At 37.9% G+C, this 24,936-nt stretch overlaps 1 protein-coding gene across 1 annotated transcript in view; it reads left to right on the top strand.

The window, feature by feature from the left end:
• Positions 1–24,936, top strand: part of PRDM6 (PR/SET domain 6) — a 79,849-nt gene that overhangs the window by 9,577 nt on the left and 45,336 nt on the right. The window contains exon 3 of the mRNA XM_077171864.1: positions 892–1,199. Within this exon, the coding sequence (XP_077027979.1) occupies positions 892–1,199 (308 nt within the window). The remainder of the gene's footprint in view (positions 1–891; positions 1,200–24,936) is intronic.

Here is a 24,936-nt window from a genome sequence, read left to right as displayed (position 1 = left end):
CATGTGGAATAGTGTGCAGTGGAAACACTTAACCAAAATTTTCTTTGCTCAGAAAAGAAAAGCCATGGTAGGATCTTCCCAAAATAGAGACAAATCATTCATTATTAACAACAGTTAGGAAAATTAACAGTTTTACAAACTGATCTTTTTCACAGGAATTGCTCATGAACCTAGATATGCTGTTTTGGTCTTTTCCTAGCTTCATTTACATTGTACAGGCAAAGAACATGCATTCTTATTCAATAAATAAAATTTTAAGTGCCCAGAAATATTTGCTGCATAATTTCAGTTTTAAGATTAGATTTGTCTTTCGTAAAGTAAATGCGCATGCAGACTCCAATTTGTCATTCATGAGGTTCTGGTTTATTTATTTTATTTTCCAAACAGACAGACATGCACACACACATGTTAATGTAAAAACCAGAGTGAATGTTCATTTAAAATAAGGATTAAATTAAATCTTGTTCCAATTAAGCCCTTGGGCTGAGCTGTGGTAAGGCAGTTGAGAGGGACTTGTGACACACTATGACTGTGTTTTAAAATGTCTCTCTGAAACACACTGGGATGGTTTAACTGCACTATTTGTATTAGTCAAAAAATTCATCTTTAAAAACATTGTTAAAGTAAATGAATCTTGGCAAGTTTGTGAGTACACAAGGCTTGCAAATTGTCTGCAGGATTTCTGCTCAGGCTTTGGAATTTTTTATTTAAGGCTTTGGTGAGATCTGGGAAAGAGCCTAAGCAGCGCCCAGAGGGCACGGTGTGCAGGAGCACTGGCTGTGCTGCCGTGAAATGGCAGTGCAGGCGCAGGGATCTGCACGGCGCGGCCGTGGCAGTGGCGGTGGTGGCCAGCAGCACGGCACTGATAGCTTTCCCCTCTTTGTCCCTCAGGATGTGACATGTGTGCTGATAACCGGAACGGCGAGTGCCCGATGCACGGGCCCCTGCACTCCCTGCGCCGGCTGGTGGGCACCAGCAGCGCCGCCGCCGCCGCCCCTCCGCCCGAGATCCCCGAGTGGCTCCGGGACCTGCCCCGGGAAGTGTGCCTGTGCACCAGCACCGTGCCTGGCCTGGCCTACGGCATCTGCGCCGCACAGCGCATCCAGCAGGGCACCTGGATCGGGCCCTTCCAGGGAATCTTGCTCTTGCCAGAGAAGGTTCAAGCAGGTGCCATCAGGAACACTCAGCACCTCTGGGAAGTAAGTTATCATGTTTCCTTCCTTGTCAAATTTGATCTTTTTGAAGTAAACATGGAGCGTGATTGTATGCAGTACTAGCACCAGAACTAGCCGTGAAGATAAGCAAACAAACCCACAACTCAAATAAACCAAGTAAGCAGGTTTGAAAATGTAGCCAGTGCAAGAAAAAGCCTTGCTATGATAAAGGTAGCCAGAAAACCAGTGGACAGCACAGAGCTCCAATTGGTCTGCATGAGAAGAGCTGATTTTTGCAGGTGCTGTAATGTGTAGTAGAGAGTCTTGGTCAGAGAAGTCTGAAGCTTTTACAACAGCCAGTGCTTTCTGTATTTTGACCTGAGTTACAAGAGCTGATGGAGCTCTCAGGTCACAGCACCAGCTGTATCATGCTAGAGCGGTTGAGATGTAGTGCTGCACTGCTGCTGTGGCCCTCAGCCAGTCCAAGAAAAGATACTGAAATAAACCCAGGATCCTATTCCACAGCCTGATCCTTTGCAGTGCAACAGAATTAGTTCTTGCTCAGTTTAGTTCAGCTCTGGTCCTGTACCTACTCTGCATTCACTGAAGGAGGTTTCCAGTACTTTATGAAAGCCATTTTCAGATATCTCAAAGCTGTTGGTTTTTCTTTTTTAAATATTTGTCACTGTCTTAGAGAGTGATAGTTATAACTCAGGAAAAACCTATAATCTCCGCGTCTCAGAAAGAGCCTACTCTCTTCCTAGTCTTCTGCCATTAATTTCTTCTTTGATTTGTACTGGACGGTATAATTTTTTAGTTCTGCTTAGTCCTCTGTAGCTGCAATCTCTGCTTGCCTCAAAACTAACTGCACAGTCAGTAGAAACAGGCCAATAGATCTGTGGTACTTGCTCATCTACACCAAATCCAGATCTTCAGAGTATAAGGAATCCATGAAGATGCAGCGTGTTTTTGCTGTCTTCAGTGTGTGTACAGGGAAGGTGAATGGATCTTTGAAAGATATTTGGGGATTTGGAAGAGTTGGAGCTCCTATGCTTTTCCTGCATGTAAACAAATAATAAACAACACACTAGGGTCTTTGTCTCAAGGTATTTACCCAAAAACATCATTGTGGCAAGAAGATTTTCACATTAAAAAGACCAGTCTCATAAGACACCTGAACATGATCGGTAGAACTGGATGAATTGCAATGGTTGGGAATTTTGCTGCTGCCTCCAGTGGAGATGGGATTTCTCTTGTACAGCAGATATTGATAATTTGGACTTTAACCTGTTCCTACCAAAGCCCAGTGATTATAATGACAGTATTTTGGGATACTTATCAATCACATATTTTTTATGGACCACTTTATAATGATGTTGGAGTTCTAATTGTTAAGAAGGGTATTGTGATTTAGACTATTCCAATTAACAGAATATATAATAGTGAAATGAGGTTGTCAGATCCACATATTACAATAAATACTGAAATTTAGATAAATTAAGTCAGATAATTTTTCCATAAATGTTTACAGCATGAGTTTAATTTTTAAAAACATATGAATTAGTTTTATGCAAGTAAAGTTGCAAATATTGACAATACCTTTTTAAACAAGCAAGAATTTTTATCATATTTCAGGCTAGCTTAAAAATGGTTTTGAAGCAATGAAAGAAGCTAGGGCTTTTAAAAAAAATTAAAAGCAAAACTCAAAAAGATACTAAGGAAAAAAAAACCAGCCAGTACTATTGTATGTACCAGATTCAGGCTGTAAGTGCTTGTCGGCTGAGTTTTTGTGTGGGATTACTCTTGTGCTCTTAACACACAGCACAGATTTCCTGTTGGCTAGCAAAATGAATGCATGTATTTTAATGGAATTATCTTAAAAATAAGAATTCAATTTGATTTAATAATATGTTGCTCACGGTATTGAATTATTTCTGTTAATGACAAAAACTGTTATCAAAGAAACACATATTCTAAGCTCTAGCCAAAATTTTGCTGCTTCTCATTTGTTTCGTCTTTCAGTTTGGCATACTTTATCTGTCAGAAGACCAGTGTTTAATAAAGAAAAATATATTAAAAGAAAGTAATCAGAAACTGTAATTTTACAGAACCTGATCTATGAAAATACATAAAAGCAAATGACAGTATATATCTAAAAAGTCTGTATTCATTTAGTCTACATGGTATAGGAGTGTGGATTAAATCACTGTGAATGATAAATAAATGTTTCATCATAGTCCCTTTATAAAGTTGTGACCTTAGTCCATTCTCTTTCACCAATATTTCCCACACAGCTGCAAATGCAAGTCTGTCTACAGATCAGCTGTTCAGCATTAGGTCTTGATAGACCTTATGGAGAGAATTTCACATTTTTAGTATCAAAAATTGCATTTTATTATTTTGCCCTCAGAACTGTAAAGTTGATAGATATTTGTTTTAGTTTACAGTTCTTTGTGCACACCAGGCAAACGGAAGGGCTATTGCGAACACTTTTAAGCATAGTTACTGTTTTGGTTGCTTTTTTCTTTATACTCTTTGTTGTGGTAAACATCAGAAGCACTGCATTTGATGTATAGTTCAATGCTATGGAAATATGCTTCAGACTGTCTGCACAAGTGTTCCCACCACGCACTCAGTGTTTGCTTTGCGTGTAATCCACACAGCACAGCGTACCGCGACTAAGAGTGAGTTACACGCCATTCCATTACCTCACAACAGCCTCGACACCTATGGGTGTTCATGGGAAATTATAGAGCTCACTCACAATCAGCCAAGATAATTTTTTATAACTTACAGAAAGATCAGTCTTTCAGAAAGCCAAAAATATTAGTCATTTCAGTTGTACTGCTTTTTTTTCCCCTTTGGCCCACTTCTATAACCAGAGTTTGCTTGTATTTTAAAAAAATACAATAAACTCTGATTTGTTTAAAACAAAAACAGGACTGGGTGTATTAAATAAACATTCTCTTTGGTAATACAGGCATTTATTCCAGCAGTGCTTCATAATGTTTCTGATCTCTTTTTTTTTTTTTTTTCTATTTTGAAGTAGTGAGAATAATCCTTTTGTTATTGCAAAGAAACAGAGACTTTCTTAGCAATTAGGTCTTACTGATGAGAATGAGATAATTTTCCACTAATGTGTTTTCTAATAAAGAAGTGGAAAGGCACACTTGATTCCAACATATATGAAAACATTATCTCAATTATTAATGTGTCCTTACTCCCTGGAGATAAATTAATCTAGTTGCACATGGTTTCCCCTTTCTGTTTAACATCAAAATTTAATAAGACTAGACTTAAGGAATGTATATGATATACACTTAAATTCTATTAGAATAAAACACTGAGGTTTAAATGTGCATACATTTTAGTAGTCAAAATTTTTCAGACTCCCAACTTTAAACTGTGAATTCTGGAAACAGCTAATTTGTAAATGGTCTTTTCCCCTGCAAATGCAGCTTAGATGAAAAAACTTTTACTGACAGACATATCAAAGGATACAGTCTTATCGTTTCCTGTTCTTCATGTGCCTGATAAAGAGTTTGCTATATCTTTTTTTTTTCTTTCATGTGTCGTCAAATAGCTATTTTTTTTCTTGCAACAGCCTAAAAATGTCAAATATATGATTTTACTTCATTTTGACTTTACTTAATTGAAATTTAGCATTTTTGGAAGTAATTTTTTATTATATGCGATTTCTTTTTACATGGATGAGCAAAATTATATGTGTGTATATATATATATATATATCTATATATATATGTATCAGGTTGTTCATTAGTAAATACAAAATGCTAAATCTGTGTAGCTGATTAAAAAATTCCCCCTCTCCCCCTGCTTCCTTCCCCCCACCAAATTAACTGGCACAAGAAAGTGTGTATGTCATCTTAATAAAGTACCATATGGGTACTTTTTGGCCTTCTTGCCTTTTGCTTCAACTGAAGCAAAAGAAAACATTGCCTTTGCCTTCTGCTGGACCAAGAACAGGCTTTTTGCTAGCATACACTCTGGCCAGGGCCCATGCAGCAATACTGGACATTTTGGAACAAATTAATATACACAGAGAATCCTTGTGCTTCAAATGAAGCACTCATTGCAGTTATGGTGATAGATTCTTATCCAGATTCTCAAGGCTGCAGTTTTGGACTGAATTTGCTGTTACAGAAAAGCACTGGGGGATAGAATTATGTGCGTGCTGTCGTTCTATTAAAGTAAAAATTATGTTTCTCAGCAATCTGTCATCTAGTATTCCAGACTGCTTGTCAGCTCTGTTTTAAATTTGTCATGTGCATGAAATTCAAGTAATTTTGTCTTGAAAAACCTCCTTAGTTACTTTCCTATTGTGTCTTAAGTTATTCAGACTAACAGCTGGTGCCATTCTGTTATATTTTTGTTTTGCCATTTCTGAGGATTTTGTGTGATGTAGCACCCTTGCATTTATTTTCCATTGAAAAAGACCAATTATTTTTATTTTTACATGGATTTTAAATTCCCTTGCTGTGGGAAAATATCACTAATGTTGTGGTCAGTAGCATGCTAAACTGTAAGCTCAGTAAGAGGACTCCATTTGTGTACCTCAGAAGAAAATTGTGCTAAACATCTACAAAGCAGCCTTCTATCTTTGGTATTTCTGAATCACTTACTAACATATTTTCCCAGATAACTTCTATAAATTACAAACTCCTTTCTTAAGGTCCATAAAAAGTTAGTGTGATCACAAGTGTGGAAGGTACTTTATTTTTAATAATTTTAGTTCTTAGAAGAGCTAAACAAAACCCTGATGCTTCTTTTAGAAGACCTGTGACTTTTACAAGACTTTCTTATGCATTATTTTAATGTATCTCCATGTTTTTGGTATGCTTTTTCTGTCTACAGAGTGTATGTGTAGTATGCCTAAGCACATGTGCTACAAAATTAGTCTAATTTGGCATGGGGACAGATTTTCTTCCTATTGAACAAAGTGAAGTTTGGAATACACTTTGGTGTTTGGAGTTGGATAAAGCCCCAGAATTTTAAGAGTGTTACTGAAAACAGGAATTCTGAGGACTGCATGAAACATGCACACGTCTGGACACACACTATTCCCAGAAAAAAAAATATTTTCTAAATTGCTAGATCATGCAGGGACTATCTGTTTTTCCATGGCACATAATCTCACCTTGGAGATTTCATTATGTAATATGCAAAAATACTGAAGTGGAACGCAAATAAATACAAAAGCTCAATTCTGTCCTTATTTGACCACTACCTTTCTGCATTGCTGACTGGGCACCAGTGTAATGGAAATATTAGACCTTTTAATTTAATAATTATAAAAGTGATTTCCACTGTTGTATGAGACTGATTTGTAAGGCTTGAAATTACAATTAATTTATGATACTATTAACAGGTAATTATTTTGACTGACTTTTGATTCAAAATTGGTAAATAAAGGCAGTAGTTTAATCATCTATACAAGTGTCCAAAATGTGTTGTGGGCCTGATGTCAATAATGTATTTATTATAGATTTGACTAAGTGAAACAGTGCAATGTTCTTTTCCAGGTGGTGGTTACACTCAATATTCTGCAGAACTGCCTCAGTCACTGCTCCACACACTTTGGTCCCCCAGATTCTGTGGCATCAAATGCGCATAGACTTTAAAGTGCAGACTTTTAAGTAATCCCTTAACATAAAAGCTGGAAAATTCAGCCCAGGCTATACCTTCCCTCTACGGACTTGGCACCTTTTCCAGATAAGTTACAGAATTCCATTATCCAAATTGTTACACATGTGTGACAGAGGTTGACCTTTAGTCATGTCAATCCTTTTTGCCTAGGCCTGGGGCTCCAGCCTAATGGCTCAAAGCCTGATTTACTCACTGTAATAAGGGCAGGAGGTCGAGCAATTGTCAGCTCGCCTGCTCATACTCGTCTTGGAGCCTGGTTGAAGGCTGTTAACACAAAGCTTTTCAAAGTGAATTTACAACCACCACCACTGACATAGGCCAATCAGTACACCATAAATGTCAGGTTAGTGAGATTGAGCAGTAAGTAAAGCACTGCCAGCCCTATTGGCTGAAATCAATTGCTTAAGGTTTAACTGAGAATAGCAATGCGTGTACAACTACATCTGCAGAACCAGCCTCAGGTTGGAGAGTGAGTTGGAGGGTGGTTTAGGTAGAATTACCCACCAGCCACAGCCATGGGATCATGTCCTACATTTGTTCTCCTTCCATTTGAACAATGCCTGCCCTGACAGAATCTGTGGCCAAAAAGTTCTTAGATCAGCCTTTTAGTTATAGAAATAAGATTATTCTGGTTTTTTACCTATGGAAAAAAAAAGTGTGGGGGGTAGAACAGTGGAAAGGATGCTAGGAATATTTTTATTTTTTATTACTTATTTCAGTAATTCTCAGCTGTTTTTACTCCTCAGCTCCTAGAAGGTTTTTTCATAAGGAAACTGTGGCTTTTTTTGCCATTGGCTTGTAACTGGAAACTATCACAGGTTTCACTAATGAGTGATTATGTACCTGATGGTCTGAATATCCATGAGATGTAGTTACCCGCAAGACTGAGTGTTTTTATCATTTTGTGTAGTGACAGCTTGGACAACAATTCATTTGCCTTTGAAAGCATCAGCATTAAAATGTAGAAATCCATTAAAATGCTGTATGCCAGGATTTATAAATTAGGCTATTTCCTTGATTATTGCAATCATTTACAAAATTGATTGTCCCAGTGTGGTATAGGCAGATTTCAGCAATGATCATTGACAACAGGCGCATCCTCTAATACCTATACTCATTGTTCTTTAAAAGAAAAGCCACTCTACTGTGAGGTTATTCTCCATCTCAAGGTCAATTATGCATTGAAAAAGTCTACTAATGTAGAAGATCACACGTCTTCAAAGTAGAACCACATCAGCTATTTATAGCCTGTAATGATAGCCGGAACACTTATTTTTCCTTCTGTTTGTAATTTGTTTGTTGACAGCCAAGGCATTCACTTGAATCTGTAGCACATATACTTTTTGTGATCTGTTATTGAAAGGTAAATAATTTTGGCAAATTGCAGCTGTAAATATTTATTTGATTGAAGATTTAAAAGTCGATAGTGTGTTTTATTTGTTGCATCTTAAAGTTCTAATTAACAAATAGATAGGGACTACAGTTACTTGATGTGGGTCAATTATTTCTGCAAGACACAATCAAGAAATGATGTCACAAAGCAAATATGCTCTAGAAGTTTTCCTATATTAAAACAAGTAAAATAAAGCCACAAAATGCAAGCTACGAACCACAAAACCACAGTGCTTTCTACTTGCATGGACATAAGTAATGTTCATGTTAAAAACCTTAAAATGCAGGTGCTCTCAGGAGGCTCTTTTTGCAAACTATACACAAGATCCAGTCGTAGCTGGCAAAAAGCTGTTTTGTATCATATGCATATCAAGACTGATATCCTGAAGTTGTTAATCAGTCCTTGCCTGGACAAGATAGCTATTGATGTCACTGTGAGCTTTGATTTAAGGAGGTCTTCAGGCATGACTGAATAACACAGTACCAGTGTAATCACAATTCTTAAATCTTTTTTTTTCTAAGATAGGTGAGTAGCTCTTTCAGATTGGCAGAACCACCTGAATATTTTGTGCTGGTGTCTACACACAACAATATTGCAGTAAATGTAAAGGGACCTTTGTATAAATGTATTCATTCGACATAAAGACAATATTTTGCTGTGAAAAACTGAGGTTTGCACTGCCAGTGGCTGTGTAGCAGTGCATTGTGTTTAGTTAGATGAATATTAGAATCAAAGAAAAACATTTTTTTCCTGTATCTTGTGAAAAATGTGTAGCTCATAAATTTGTTGTTTGTACTACACTGCATATTAGTTGCCTGGATTTAGCAAGACGTACATAAACAATTCTGTATTTTATCAGTAATTCAACCTGATGCTTTCTGTGTGGAGACCTACTGGTGTATAAGAAAGCAAATTTATTGACCTGAGGGTATTTCTGAAGATGTTTTGATTTCATTTGTGGAACTACAAAGTAGAGAAAAGTGGTTTTATCACAACTACCAGTTCCTAAGAAATAGAGGCCAGAGGGAGGCTCTGTTCTTCATGTTGTTCACCTGTAATGGAGCCCTGGACTTTCATTTAGGCATTTTCATTTTTTAGGCAAATAGAGTAGCGGTCAATGTTACAGTCCTAAGCTAGTAATCCTGCATTAACTGAAGTGTCATCTAAAACGCATATGAAGTTAGCAAATCCAAGGTTCACTGTTTTTACCTAGACTAAACTTCTAGTTCTATAAAGATCACTATTTTTGTCTTTTAAACTATTTTATGTTTAAAAATAAACACATCAGCATTCACTGTGGAAAGCAGGGTATTAGTTTTTATCAATCTATGGAAGGAATTTTATAGTTGTATGGCTGACTGGCACCATTTTAAGACCATAATTTTGCAAAAAGAGCTCACCATTTCAGTAAAAGTAATTTTTAAGAAAGTGTTCTCTTTTCTAGATTCTATTTTTATTATCTATTTCTGTTTCTGTTTCTCTATTTCAATTTCTGTTTCTATTCTTATTCCTATTTCTATTTCAAGCTGTCTTGAATGGTTTCCCCATTTCCACTGCTCCAGTAAAAGGAGATGAAAGAGATACTCAAACACTTTGACAAAAATGAGGAGAACTCAGACCGGTGTTTTTTTGTATAATCAGTTTCTAATAAAGCACATCTTAATTTCCATTTGGAGAAGTGAGAGAGTTGTAAACTTTAGCTTGTGTTTTTGTTGATTCGTTTTATTGTGACCAGCAATATTTCAGTGACAGTTGCAGTAACAAAGTGACATTTTTCTGCCACTAAAAAAATTATTTGTCTTTCAGAGCAAATAATATGACATATTGCATTTGATGAAAAAAACCCCAAAATACCATTTAAAAAAAGAAAAAAAATTCTCATCAATGACCTAAGGCCATTGGCAGGAAGACTGGTAGGATTCTGAGATGGCACACATTCAGAAAGTTCAAGAAGAAATAGGAACATTTAATGAACATAAACATGTTTCTTTTTAACTGATGCAAAAGTATCACAATACTTGCACAAAACTTAGATTCCTGAAAAAAGGGTTGATTTAAAAAAAGATGTGTTTTTCATCCAAAAGTGTAAATTGCAGATTAGTTTTTAGCAGTTCTAATAGAAATGCACAAAAAGTTACAGAAACTTAGAAATTTCACTTGAAGGTATTGTAATCCTTTGGGGCAGTTATTGAAGTCTACCAAGCTGGGACTTCAGCTGGGTTTTCAGCAGAGCTCTTCTTTCTATGGATCCAAACCTGTGCATTGTTAGGTACCATGCCCTGATTCTGGCATTTTTCTTCCTGATAAACATTAGGTCTTCTTTCTGTGTGGGGACCAAAGCTTTTCACCCAGGTGAATCTCTTCTGTTGTTCATGGATCAACATTGTAGAATTTAATTTGCTGCATATCTTTCAGCATGTTTAAAAATCAGAGTTTAGAAAGCTCTGTTTCTGCTAAAATTTTATCAAAAAGGCAAGGAAAATGAAGATGAACATTGGCATTTCCTTAGACTGCACATTAATCATGAAAATGTATAGGAAAAAGATGGGTACCAAATAAGCGATTAAATCTTCTCATCAGTGTTGCCTCATCTGAGTTCCAGTCTCTATTCTGATCAAACCAGGATCACATTCAAGTTACTTGGAATGAAAGGTTGTATTTTAGGAATATTAACCTTTCTGCTTGTTTCTCCTGGATGGTGCTAATGTGCCCCTAGTCTCAGGGTTTGGTGAGTTTTGAGCAGTGGGGACCCTTCAGCAGCAACCACACAGCCTGGGCTCAGGGGTGTCTGTAGCCTGCCACGTGGCAGAGCCTGCATTAGAGTGAGCCATAACCTGAGCCTGGGTGGGCTCAGACTGTAACTCTGGCTGAGTGGCTGTTTGACCTTGGGGTCTGCCATTCCCAACAAAAGATGGCCGAAGGTCAGGCTGAGGTCTGTAGCCTCCCTTTCCTCCAAAGACCATATTTGTCTGCCTCTTTTCTTAACCTTTGTGAGTTTTTGTTTATTCAATGAGATGTTAATTTTCATGCCCAAATTACACAAAAGTGACACGACCCAGAGGCAATAGCATTGCAGAAGTTTTACCTCATTGTTTAAATTGATTTTGTTTTTACTTTTGAATGGCTAATTTGTGTGCAATTTTATAGTTTGCTGCCAAGCCAAACCAGATGGTCTCTTATTCAAAGATATAGTAACTGCCATTTTGGATCACTTTGAAGACTTTGGTTGAGTCTTACCCTCTTTAATCCTTTATTCTTGATTTGTATTTCTTCCAAATTATTACTTATCTCTTCTGAAATCTTACAGGTCCACATATTATGCTTTACACTAGTCATTTACACCCTGTGGCCTGCAGGTTGTAGTGGCTGTATTTATGACCAGAAATAGTTAGCAATGCCTCTCAGGATGCTGTCAATCACAATTGGGAATAACAAGGATAGCCACTGAAGAAGTTTGCACAGCACCTCCTGCCCTCTCTGAAGCTGAGCAGAACGCTGCTCCTGTTGTGTGCCCAGCCACTGGTTGGTAAGCTGGTCAGGAGAAATGCTCCTCCCTCTGCCATGTTTGGCTTTCATTCATCTGTTTAAGGGATGAAAGACATCAAGAACTTAACACTGCTGCTGTATCTGCAGAGAAAACAGCTGGCTGCAGTGGTAGTTAAGGCAAGGTTATTCACTGTCTTGGCAATTATGATTATGGACAACTTAGTGTCTATATGGACCACCACTGTGTCTGTTTAACTAATTTTTAACTTTTCTTACTTTTGTTTTTTATTATTTTCTAATTTTTTATTTAAATTTTTAAATTAAATTCCTATTTATTTTATTATTTGTTTCTGTAAAAATCTGACATAAAAATTATTCTTGTGATTTTTCTGCAAAAGGATATGCTTTTATTTTAGGGCTTCCTACAAAGGGAGCAAACATTTTGGCATTTTCCTTCTGTAGTGATGGTGATTTGATTTATTTGAAGAATTAACCATAAGTTTGCTGTTGAGAACATCCATTCTAGCTGCCATCTGACTTTAAACGTGGAACAAAGAATTCTCTTTCAAAAGCAAAGTTGGTCTGGATGTACATTAACATTTCTACATTAATATTTTCTTTCCATTGCTTTATTAAAATAATGCTACAGCCATCCATTGCAACTTGATACAAACTTATCTGGTAAATATCTAACAGAATTAATGTTGAGAAATTTTTTACAAGAAAGCCTGTGTAGTTCAGCATCCAAGGATCAGATTGCCATAGACTGAAAGGCTGACTGAATTTCTCCCTCCTTCACACCCTTTAAAAGTCTCAATGTGAAAATCAGAGAGCTAGATATCTTTTTCTCAGCAAATTCAAATATCTATATAGGCTGAAAAAGCAGGCCTTCACAGGAAAAATCGGTACAACAGAGAGATGCAGGCTCCTAAAAAAAAGTGTCTGAAGAAGATGAAGAATAAGACGGCAAGGCAGTGTAATGCCAATGACTTTGGAGAAAGAGACAGGGCTTTCTCTGACTATGAGTGTTGTAGAAGATTACTGATATTCTTTCTCTCTGTTCTCAAAGATTACAGGAAATTTTAGGGCTCTCACAAACCAGGCTAGACTTGTCTCATGAGCATTGCACTGCTGATCTATTACTCAGTTTTTGTGCTGGTGCTGTCTGTTGATAAGTCGTGGATATCCTCCAGAAAGACATGGGTAAATATTAAAAAATTATAACATTCAGAATTAATTTTCATGCTCATGTTCTCCTCTGGACTTTTCCCATTCTCTTGTTGATGAATTGAAACATTTCATCTAGGTCAAGGTTTCAAAACCTTAAAGGATAGCTTAATGAAAAACCTTGCTCATGCAAGGTTTTCTTAAAAATCTTAGTGTCCTCAGCACTGTACTAGGAAACGTGGTATCCCACCAAGGGTGAACCATGGGCAGGAGCCCCTGGGCACCAGCTTGCTGTGTCTCCGGTCTAAGCTGACCAGACAGAAGCTTGCTGTGGACTGTAAACCATGTGGGTGTATGTCTGCTAGCACAGGGCCATGCCCGAGGGTGCAAAGCCTTGCAAGTGTAATTGTTTTATGGGCTGAAACCGCATTGTGCCCAGACTGTGTTTGTTATGATTAGAGGGAGCTGGATCTCCATGCCTTCTGGCATGACTCTGCTCTGTGCCCATTGGGAAAAAAAAAATTGTAACTATTTGACCAGCACCTCACTGGGGTTTCTGAAAACTGAGAGATAATTTGAATCTTCCACTTATAGCTGCAGGTGATTTGTCCTACATGTAACTCTGGCTGGGCTACTCACTGGGATTCTGTTAATCAAGAGCAAAGGATACAACTGCAAATGCCAGAAGAGGTCTTATATTTTATGCTTTATATTTGGGCAGTTTTGCATATATACACAGGCTGAATCAGTTCTAACATTTGCTCAAACTGCTAATGAATGTTATGGGTGAAAGTAGAATATGGTAGAAATGTTAAGGTTATGAATTATTAAGAAATATTAAGGTTATTAAGAATATGGTTTCATATTAAGTCTTGAGAGCTCCAAATAAACTTCAATATTTAAACCAAACCAAAAATTAGTTGCTGTGCCTAACTACAACCAGTTGGGTTAGAAGACTCTTCTCTTGAGTGTGTGACAACTGCAAATACTGTGAATGGAGGCCTGGGTGTTTAAGCTCATATCGGAACATGGCTGCAAAGTTCTGAGATTTCATTTATTCCTTTCAGCTTTGTTGGAAGCTGGTGATATTGAGGAGCTTACAGAAAGTATGAAATGGCTTTCAGAATCAGGACTTCTGAGCTCTACCCTGCTGTCAGACTGTAGGATTTTTTTAGGCATTTTCATTCTATGTCTCATGGTTGTTTGTACTTTGTAGTTAGTAAAAAGACTCCAGTGTTATTTTCCATTCAAGCAAAACCAAAAATGCTAGGAGTTTCAAAGAGAGACAAATATTTAAAATTCATACATCAATCTCTTAAACTTCTCATCCTGGAGGGAGTCTGTTGGAAAGGCACCAAGGGCCAAGGAGAGAGAAGCTGGCTTTGTGCATGAGCATAGGAAATGATGTTTGAGTTGCCCATGAGCATTACAGCATTTAACTCTCCAGCAAAGGGTCATGGTAGCTATAAATTGTATAATATGACTAGTATCATATGACTGAAATGTCTTTGAAAAGTTACCTTGTGTCTAGAGACCACAACCAGAGTACTGTGGTAAAAGAGTACAAGGTGGTTGTGGAGGTGATCAGCTTCTGGAAAAAAAAAGGCCTTTGAATATAGTTCTTAATGGAGTGTGATGTATTGCCTTCATTGTGGAAGAGCTTAGAGTTGGTTTCACTTCTTGGTTTAGACACTTACATACGTAAAAGAAAATCCAACCTGGCAGAAGGGATTTTCTATTTAATGGATGAGATGTAATAAACAAAATACCATGGCTAGAACCTGAAGCTAGATGAAATGCATCTCAAAAGAGGAAGGTAAATATGTTTAGCAGTAAAATATAAGAATATCTTGCTAAAAGAGTCTGGCACCTTTGGCTTTTAAAAGGTCATTAAATGTGTCCAGTTGCACATCTTTGGATTCAACAATCTCAGACTTTGCCTCTTTGCCTTCATGGCCTGTGAAACTCCAAAACCTTTACTTTACCTCCCGGGACCTACATGAGGAGAGCAAGACTGTCTGCATCTTTCTTGTAGTACTTTACATATGAATCTCATCTTTACTGGGGTGTTCTCTGAGAATTTCTTCCCTCAGCTGCCCAGATAGATTCTGCTTTCTCTGTGGTTTTTTGGGAGCCAGAGGACTCCAGATGCAGGACCTTGAGTCAGGGGTCGTGGTGTGAGGTGTTAGCCTTCCATTTCACAGGCAGCTTGTTTTTCCCCTAGGCTGACTGCCACTGTCCTTGCATGCATATCACAATCTGCAGCTTCAGGTACGGCTGTCCTGGCTTTCTCTGGGCCTCAGGGCATTAACTCCCTTAACAATTCCCTGGCATTATAGGGGCACCAGGTACTCATGTCACTCAGTCCTCAAGCCTGTACTGGTTGTCTCCCTTTTTTCTGTGTCTTTTCCTGTATAGAAGTTAATGGCCCATGAAGTATAGTCTGGAGCAAATGATCTAACAGTCCCTGCTAGCTTTGAAATTCATAAAGCTACGAAGCCAACCAAGAAAAGTTACTGTGTCTGTGTAAACCTTATCAAAAATGAGTTCTGTTCTTTCTCCAAAGTAAGAGTTTCTGTGCTTATAAATTCCTCTCAGCCTCCTTTTATGACAGAGTGCAGCACATCAGAGGAACTGTCTGATAAAGATGGGGAGAGAGGAGAGGGATTATTATAAAAGCTGTCCCCGCGGTTCTGCCCGGAAGTCTGCATATTTCTCTTATACATGAAGTGGCATATACAGACAGCAGCTTAACCCAGATTTCCAGAGAAATAATAATGTGGAAGAAATAGCAACAGTAGCTCTGAGTTTTCTTGCAATGATCCTATTGCAAGAATGCTGAATGGACATGCAACCACATACTGCAACCCCCACAGCTGTCACTTTGGCCAACCTTGTGATGAATTGGATCTTGATATTTACAGAATCTATTAAAATACAGCCCATCATGTGTTTGTTTATATGTTGACAAGATGATGTACACCCTGCAGGTCAAGGGTGATGTGAACTGTTTTGGTGTTCTTGTCAAGGCAGCTAAAAAAAGAGCATTTAAATAATTTTTGTAGAATAATTGTCTAAGAATGTAAAAGCAACATACGAAATTCTTACTTTGAAAAAAAAAATCTCTACTGATCTGACACAAAAATCTGAACTTGTTATCAATCAAAAAGACTTTCCTACTTCTTCCCTAATATGTTAGAAAATTGGCAGCTCAGATAGAAAAACAAATAGCAAAATTAAACAGAAAGGAATTGATTTAACTACTTGGGTGGGTATCCAGTACTACATAAAAATTTTCATTTGGCCTTGTCACTTATTAAATATATTTTTTAAACTAATAAGTTTATGCAGCACATACAAAACCTTGCACTCTTTTGTTATAAATATTTTAAGTCAGAATTAGCTTCATAAATTTAACTTTATTTCTTTGAACATCATTCATTTATGTTTGGTTTTTCCTTTGCAGTTAAGAAGAAAAAGTACTGTCTGAAATTCAATAATTTCAGGCTAGTAGTTCTCACAGATATACCTTGCAACTCCAAATGTGGCTTTATTGATGGTGTTACTTGTGTGAAATTAGACCCCAAACTCATATGCTGAAGGATTTCAGAGCAGTCTTTCAACTTCACTGCATTGTTATTAGATTTTATTCTCATATAGCAGGCTAAGAACTAAGAACTATGCCAAGTTACTATAGAAGAATCACTTTCCATCTCACCTTTTTAATGCTTGCTTTTTTCAGCACCTTGGAGTCACCTGCCTGATAAATATATAAATCATGTCCCAACAAAAGTCTAGCTTATCATCATTTTGATGACATAAAGGAAATAATGGAAGAGGGCAGATGAAGAGGATGAGTTTCAAGGCAACAAAAATACCCTGTTTTCTTGGGTTTGCTAAGTGCAAATCGACAGATTGTTGAGGTATTCAAATGTGTTACTGTTTTGGAAAGGAATATTGAAATCTATATATCTATATCTATCTACATTGGGAATGCAGAGTGGAGCTGGGATGAAAAGCCTGAGAAAGAAGATGGTGTGAAGGTGAAAAAGAAAGAATAGGTGGATGAAGGGAGTGGGTGGGGAAGAAATGAAGAAATGGATCTAGCTAGTGTGAGAAAGTAGGGATCAGCAGTATTGCAGATGAGAAACGTGAGGTGACAGTGGGACATGAGGTGTCCTGAGATATTGTGCTGAAGAAGTGGTAGTGTTGGCCCTACTGTTCCCCTAAAGGCAACAGGCTGTGCTGTTCAGCTTTGGTTACAGATTATTCCTGGGCCCTGGGGTCCCTCACTAAGTTGCTCCTTGGATCATGTCTGGGAAAGGATACAGAGCAGCCTCTCCTTTTATTCATAGTACAGAAAGGAGGTTCAGGATTTTTCTTTTCTTTCTTTTTTGTTACAGATTTCTAAGACTGTTCTGGCAAAGCAAAGTGCTTATAACTTTGTTTCAAAATGAAAGCCAAGGGACTCCTTCACATATCTGGAACCTTCTTTCTTCCTCTTTATTCTTTCAACTTAACCTTGTTATAAAAGCATTACTGTAAACATTTTCCTCTCTCTTTCCCCCCTCCCATGTTTTGATTTTAAATTTATTTTCTGTTGTGTTGCCAACAATGAACCACTTAGAACTAGTTGTGGGATTGCTGTGTACAGACACTTGCCTGGAGAGAGCTGAGCTGATAGCACCAAAGCGAGAGGTTTGGTGCTCCTCAGATGCTACTGCCCCTTGGTCACCAGGGGTATATGTACCCTCTGCAGTGAGGTGTTGAGCTGACTTATTTCTGAATGAGCCATTGCACCTGCATGGCACAGAATATCTGAGTTTTCAGTATTGCTAGCCTGGATGAATCCTTTTGGGGTGCCTGGGTGTGATGCACTAAACTGCATTGACAGCTTAGCAGGGCTTGAGATTCTGAAAGCACCCAAATCAATGATCAGGGCTCTGAGCTCTGAGCAGAGCTCGGTGATTAAACTGAATACAAGATTTAAGTGCCCTAGGAAGACAAAAGGTGTCCTAACTTGCCTTCTGTTCTGAACTATTATTAGGATGGTACCCAATTAGATGCCAAAGATGTTTCAGCCACATGGTAAGTACAAAGCTCAAGTAAGAAAATCTGAACAGAGATGACAACCCTTATAAAATTTTTGTGTGTGTGTGTGTGCATGTGTGTTAAATTCAATCTCAAGTATCAAGCTTACAGCAGAATCAAAAAAATCAATTATCAAACCAATGACAAAACTTTTTCTTAATTTTCTGAAATGTTACATTAAGTTTTGATGTATATCATTTAAAGCACTAAGCAGTACAGTGTAAAGCAAAAGAAGGAGGTGAATATGATTTGAAAATTGAAGTCTCTGCAAAAAAAATCCAATGCACTTAAACTGCATTTATTCTATTTTATTTTTATTTACAAAGGGGTAATAAAGATTGCAGTGCAGTTAATACCCCTGTAAACTGCAGCATGAATTATAGACAAGCGTCACACTTGCATTACATTTTCCAGATTTTCCAAGTTTGTCAGAGTGAATGCTCTTTGGACAATGTTTCTGACAGTTTAATTAATTATAATGGAAATATAACAAAATGTTCATGCCTTTAACTGTATTCTTTGGCAAGTATCACACTTTATGAAGAACTTCATAACTCTAAAAAGGAAGGAATCCAGTATATTAGTTAAGCTTTTTTATTTTTATTAATGGCCTTTGTTATGTGGTTGCTTGTGTGGGAAGCAGACTTTTAGGCAAGAAGAATGAAAAAAATGGAAAGCCAAAGAAACAACTCTCTAGTGTCATGCTAAAGGGCTCTCATGAGCCTTATGGGCAGATTAGTTTGCATTCAGTGAATGTGCTTAGAAATAAGGACCTATGATATGGGATTTAGTCACTGGTTGCTGATACATAATCATAGGAAGGTTTGCTCTTGGAGGCACCTTATAGACCCTCTGGTTCCTACGCCTCTGCCATGGGCAGGGACACCTCCCAGGTGACCAGGTTCCTCAAGAGCCCCTCCATCCTGGCCTTGAACACTCATAGGGTAATCCTTGGTGTTAGGGTCAGATGTTAGAAAGGAAAAAGAAGACAACCAAGTTGCTTGCTTGTAGCTGTGGCTGCTTTCACCACAGGCTGCTAAAATGCTGTCCACAGCTCCCTGGTGGTCTGCAGGACCTTGTGAAATGTCTCCCTGCAGATTACATGCAGGGCTGAGTTCAAAGGAGTCTCACTAGGTGGTGTAATCATGGGCTGTATTTCAGCAGCATCATGACAGATGCTTTCCATGACACAAGACAGGACCTATACCATGCCTAGCATTGGCATTCCACTAGGATTTCTACACATGGAATTAAGGATATCTGCACACTCACGAGACCATTGTTTGCAAATGTCCTATTTGTGTGTGCATGCTCAGTTTGCTTGTGAAGTCTTGCCACAGCTGAATGCCAAGTGTCAATAGAGTGTGTGGGCACAGGTCACTTCAGCAGGGTAAAAACCAGCCTCCCCTGTAGCTGGTTGCACTGTCAGGATAGTAAGATTATGGCATGAGTCACTAGATGACACTGTTACATAGTTTCACAAAATAATTTTTCTTAGTGCCTGTGCAGATACACTGTACTCTCTCTTGTGTTTCAGTTCCCGTCAGCTTGTACTAGTGTAAGCATGATGCTGATTTTCTCTCTAATTAAAACTTTCTAATTAGACTTTGCTAGAAGGCAGAGCTGGCACTTTATTTTGTACAAGGATGAGTATGTTTTGTGTCCCAAAGACCCAATTTTGACAGCAACGATTTCTCCACTGTTAAGAAAAAGATTTTTAGAGACCTCAGCCTTTGGAGAGCTCACAAGACAGTCACGTGCACCACGGGACAAGGCCATGTTTGCACAGGGTGACCTGGCATGGTGTCATTGGAGAGAAAAGGTCAGCAAGGGGAGCCACAGCTGCTTTTCCAGAATCCACCTGCTCTCCCAGAGCAACCCAGCTCTGACATGGAGTGATGGGTCCTTTGGAGCCACTGCAACTTCCATGTGGAAACTGTGTCTTCCCTTGGCCCTTCTCCCATTTGAGGAATTAGAGCCTCTGGTCTTCAGTAAAGGCTTTTTGCTCCTCCATTTGATAAGGATGAAATAGTTAGACTCACCAGGCTTTATTATTTTATGCTGCCATTTGTAATGTCAAGACTCTTCTGCAGTTCAAGCAGTGGTATCCCATTCTTGTCGTGCTCCAGACATTCTTGTATTCTTGCCACCACATATTATCTCAAAGCTTCCATAAAATGACTTGAGATGTGCTAGCTTGTCAAGACTTGAAATTGAAATTGAGTGGAAGAGGAACACTTTTATTTATTTATTTATTTGTTTATTTTAAGTTTTGAGCATATATCTGAAAAGCTTCACCAACATAGTGTTGTGACCAATATGACCAAAAACTGTGGGTTTTTCCTTTTGCTTTTTTTTGCTTTTGCCCTGCTGTAATCATTTACTGGGTAGGAAAGGTCATTTTAGGGAAGCAGCTTTCAACAGCCTTAAAAATCATAGCTCTCTTAAAAAGTGCTGTTACTGCTGTGTATTTAATTAAAAAATAAGGGGAAAAAAGAAAAAAAGGGAGAAGCATATTTTGGAAAGAATGCTGAAAAAATTAGAAAACCCCAAAGTCCTGATTTGTTGACAGCATGCTTTCATAATCATAATGGTGGCTACCTGTTTTAAGACTTATATGATTCTATACATTTACTTATAAATGTATTTGTATAGAGAAGGTACTTTTGTTTTTCTAGTAAAAAGTGTACTATAAAAGTCACACTTCAATGCTGAGAGGATAAAAATTGTTCATACCTTTTCCTTCAAGAGCATGAGAAAACAATACAAAAAATGGCTGAATTCTTTGAGTAGTAGTCTCAGAAAGAGACTAGGGTCCACATCTAGGCTGTGACAATTGACAGCAGGTTGTGCTTGCAGCATCAGGCAGTAACACTGGATATCAGTAAGTACCTGATCTGAGGGAGTTAACCTTGACTACCACGTGCTGCCCTCTGATCTTGCCTGTTTCTCTCTGCTGTCTCTACAAGGACATTGGGCAATAGAGGGAGGTTATGTACTTAACCCTAGTTGGTTATGGCTGTGTGAAACCAGTCCTACCCTCAAGTGAGTAAGAAGCTTCATTTTATGCTGCATTTGAACAAAGGAAATCACCAATAGTGCCCTAATATTTATTAACAGTTTTCCCCATTGCAAATTTTCTCAGAACTTATTGCATTGCCTCCAAAGATGTTTCTGCACCTCTGGGCAGACACAAGCCAAATAATTTCAATCAGGGTAATTATTTCAGTCTTATGAGTGATGTAATTCCAGTAAAAATTAGCATACTACAGGATAGCAAACTCTCAGTAAGGCACAGTAAGGAGCTGTAAGCACATCCCCTGCTGTCATGACCTAGGTAACTAATTTACACCCACAAAACAGGCTCATCTGTACCAGTCCCAGTCTCTTTGATTGCAGTGTAGATATGCTCTAAATCAGTAAGGCTTTTTATCTTTGATTATGACTGATATGTATGAAAGACTGGTATATTTTCCTATACAATGCATCCGATGCATCTACTAAAACAAAGGCTGCTTAAATTAATTGTCCTATTTTTTGCAAATAAAAGGCTGCTGATGTATTTATTGGGTAACATTTGTTCCCAATTGTAGCCATCAGAAGGTCAGAAGAAGTTCAAAATTACATGATGGAGTTTTTTGTTTGTAAGAGATGGGATTTTTATATTAATGCCATATTTAAAATGTATTTATGAAACATTTGAGCTTTGACTATTATAGTTCAGATCTGTGCAGTTTTATAACAGAGACATTTGTAAATTTACAGTTAAAATTATTTTGTCAGGAACCAAGCAGAGATGCATTTTAAAACGAAAACTTTGGATAATTGCATCATGATGGATCTTTTGAGTCCTGTTTATTTTTACTCTCAAGGATATTAAATCAATACAAATCTCAGAACTGACTCTATTCACTATGTGAATGACATCTGTGATTAGGTTTGGATTTTTTTCTCATTTATGTGAACAGTATATGTAGATGTAGCATTGAAGTTGACAGGCTGTTTAAGCAGAGTTGCAAAGTTAATGGTATGGTTTACATCCGGTGTAAAATGGGAATTGCAATACATATCTTTGTAATATTACAGGTGAAAAGTTCTGCAATCATTTGTTATAACTGTGGTGAGGTCTTCCTGCTCTTTTTCTCCCATCACCAGTATAATTCAAATATCTGCTAGCTATCTGCTTCTGCTGGTTATTATTGTACTGACTTTTAGAGGATTTACACTGCAATTAAAAGACTGAAATACAGATGCTCTGCACTGTGGAGTGTGACACCTTTTGACACTGTTTGTAGAACTTCCATGCAATTTTGTGTTAAGAGCTGCTCATAGTAGTACAATTTTGGGTCTCGTTCAGATCATACTTAGAGTGTTCAAAACTCCATTAGAATCTGAGGGTTTGTTTTCGTCACTGTTGGTTTTGAACATTTTTGGACAAAACGCATTTTAGATTGAGAAAATGTCACAAAACATGACATTTAAATTTAGTAATTACAGAAAGTATCTACAATTGAACTCTGTTATTGCTAATGATTTACCTGTAGAGATTGGAATGTCAGAAAAGTCAGAACTATATTGGTAGGAATACAGTAATTGCTTCTGCATTTTCACTGATTTTGATATCATGGGTAAGAAGGTAAATCTCCTGAACTGTGGAAAAAGTAGGGGAAAAAAAAAAGAAGAAAACAGGAAATGTAGTTTTTGTCTTTTAGAAGTGCCAGACAGTGTGAATAATACAGGATATCCTGTATATATAGTGAAGTCAAATATGAAAAGCATACAGGGCACACTCTTTTTGGTATTGTCATGACAACTGTTCTTTTCTAAATATGCAGCAGCTTAAATTTCCAGAGACTGGGGAAAACAATACCTGCAATCTTGGTAAAACACGAGGTTTGGTGAGCATGTGCAAACTGTACACCAGGACTTTTCTCTCCTGCATGGTTCCAGATTTCACCTTCTTGCTACTTCACATTTCACAAAGTGACATCTAGAAGTTACATGCTGTTGGGATGCTTTCAAGAAAAAAAACAACCCTCTGGGGCTCAGCAAAGCTCAGTGACCCAGTCTATATCTCACTGTTGAGCAAAAGCTACTGGATATTTTTGGGAGCAATTTCAGTCACCACTATAACTATCTCTACTTGCACATTGCAAAGCACAGTACCCCAGGACACCGTTCCTCCTGCACTCACAGGGACAGACTGCACTGAGCATTTTGATCTTCTGTGTGCTGAACTTCCAGTGATAGCAGCAGAACTAAGTGCGTAATAACTGAAAAGTATTTACATATCAGTGTATCATACACTGGAATCAGTATCAAAGTGGAGATTATTACAGCAGTGAATGTTTTGGGGACAAAAGACACACACAACTATACTAAAACCAAGCCTCATTAGTCACGCTCACTGCAGAACTATCCTTTAAAGTATGGAATGCTCCTGAACGTACCTCATTATTAAGACTCTGGTAAGTGTCTTTTCCTCTCAGTCAGTTTGTTTATTCATCCTTGATTCCAAGGATTTGCTCAATTTTCTAGTAAGTATAATATATTTCCTATCCAGATGCCACATGGGATTACTAGACAATTTACTTATCTGGACAAAATAAATGTCTTTCCTTTGAAGCCTGGAGTAACTCAGATCCTTCTCTGCTCTCTACCGGAGAATGAAAAGTGTTTGAAAAAAAGAAGCAAAATCTGCCACAGTGACACACTATCATATTCTGTTGGAGGAGCCTCAGTATTTCTTGACAGAATGAGTCAGCTGAGGCTAGAATCACAGTGCATTAACCTCTCCTGTCTCACTCCTCCTATATTCCCGGTTTCTTGGAGAATTTTTAGACCAATTTGAATAGGCTAAGACGACAGTCCTGGAATTGCAGCAGCTCTTTGGGCTGTCTCCATACAGTGTCTTATCTGAAGTTGGCAGTGATTCTGTAATAGTGACTCCCTAAAAGCTAAAGCACTTTTTCAGCTTTGCCTCTCACCTTTTACTTTGATTTTCTGCAGAAAACATTGGCCTCTTTAGTTTACTGTTGTTAGGTGGAGTGAGTTGAATATACTAAGCAACCAAGGACCTTGAGTTGTGGAATGTTTTCAGAATAACTATAAAATATTAAATTTACGTTATCCACAATATGTTGGAGGTCAGTTTGCCCTCAAAACATAATGTCTGACAATTGTGCTTTCTTAGTGTGGGTTAGAAAAAGAATATAGTAGACTTAGGAAAATATCATAATTTAAGAAGTGACACATTTCAACAAAGGCATAAAACTGTAGGCAGTACAGAAAAGAAGCAAAACCTTAGGAAACCATTACTTCATTAGGACAAATATTTTATGTTTTTTAAAAGACTCCTTATTAAAAAGGGTGAGCTCTAGGATATTCATGCTTGCATGAAATTGTAAATCTGTCATTTGAGAACAAGAAGTGCTTCTTTCTGTGGATAAATTGATTTTTATTACAGCTTCATCAAATTCTTTGAAAACAGTTAGTCTGAGCATATTGCTAAGAATTGGCTCACAGTTATTTTTAATACACTCTCATCTTACTAATATAATGGTCAAACCAGCCTGGAAAGTCAGCCACATACAGTAAGTACATGGTCTGTGAGGCATTAAAAAGAAGCTGAACTAGGACTCATTTGTTTACTATCAGCAAGGGGTTCTTGAGGAACCCCTTGCAAAAATACCTATTTTCTACATTGTTTAGTTTCTCTGCCCTTTCTTTAGTATGCATTCCCTTTGCCCTCAAATGCCTGGAGTAATATACATCTGACACTGCCTGCCTCCCCACGTCCTGGCAGTCAGGGGATACCAGCTGGCCAAGAAAGGGCTCAGATTTTAACCTGCCTGCACATACATCCAGGGTTTATTTTCCCCAGCAAAAGGAGGGAACTGGTAGAGATCTGTACCCCACTGGGAAACCAAAGCTTTTCTATCAGGCAGAGGGGAAGCAGGGCAGTTCCTGCTTAACTCA

The sequence above is a fragment of the Agelaius phoeniceus genome, chromosome Z, assembly GCF_051311805.1.
Source record: "Agelaius phoeniceus isolate bAgePho1 chromosome Z, bAgePho1.hap1, whole genome shotgun sequence".
NCBI classification, from domain to species: Eukaryota; Metazoa; Chordata; class Aves; order Passeriformes; family Icteridae; genus Agelaius; species Agelaius phoeniceus.
The sequence above is the reverse complement of the archived record's forward strand: the minus strand, read 5'-3'. Positions and strand labels throughout refer to the sequence as shown.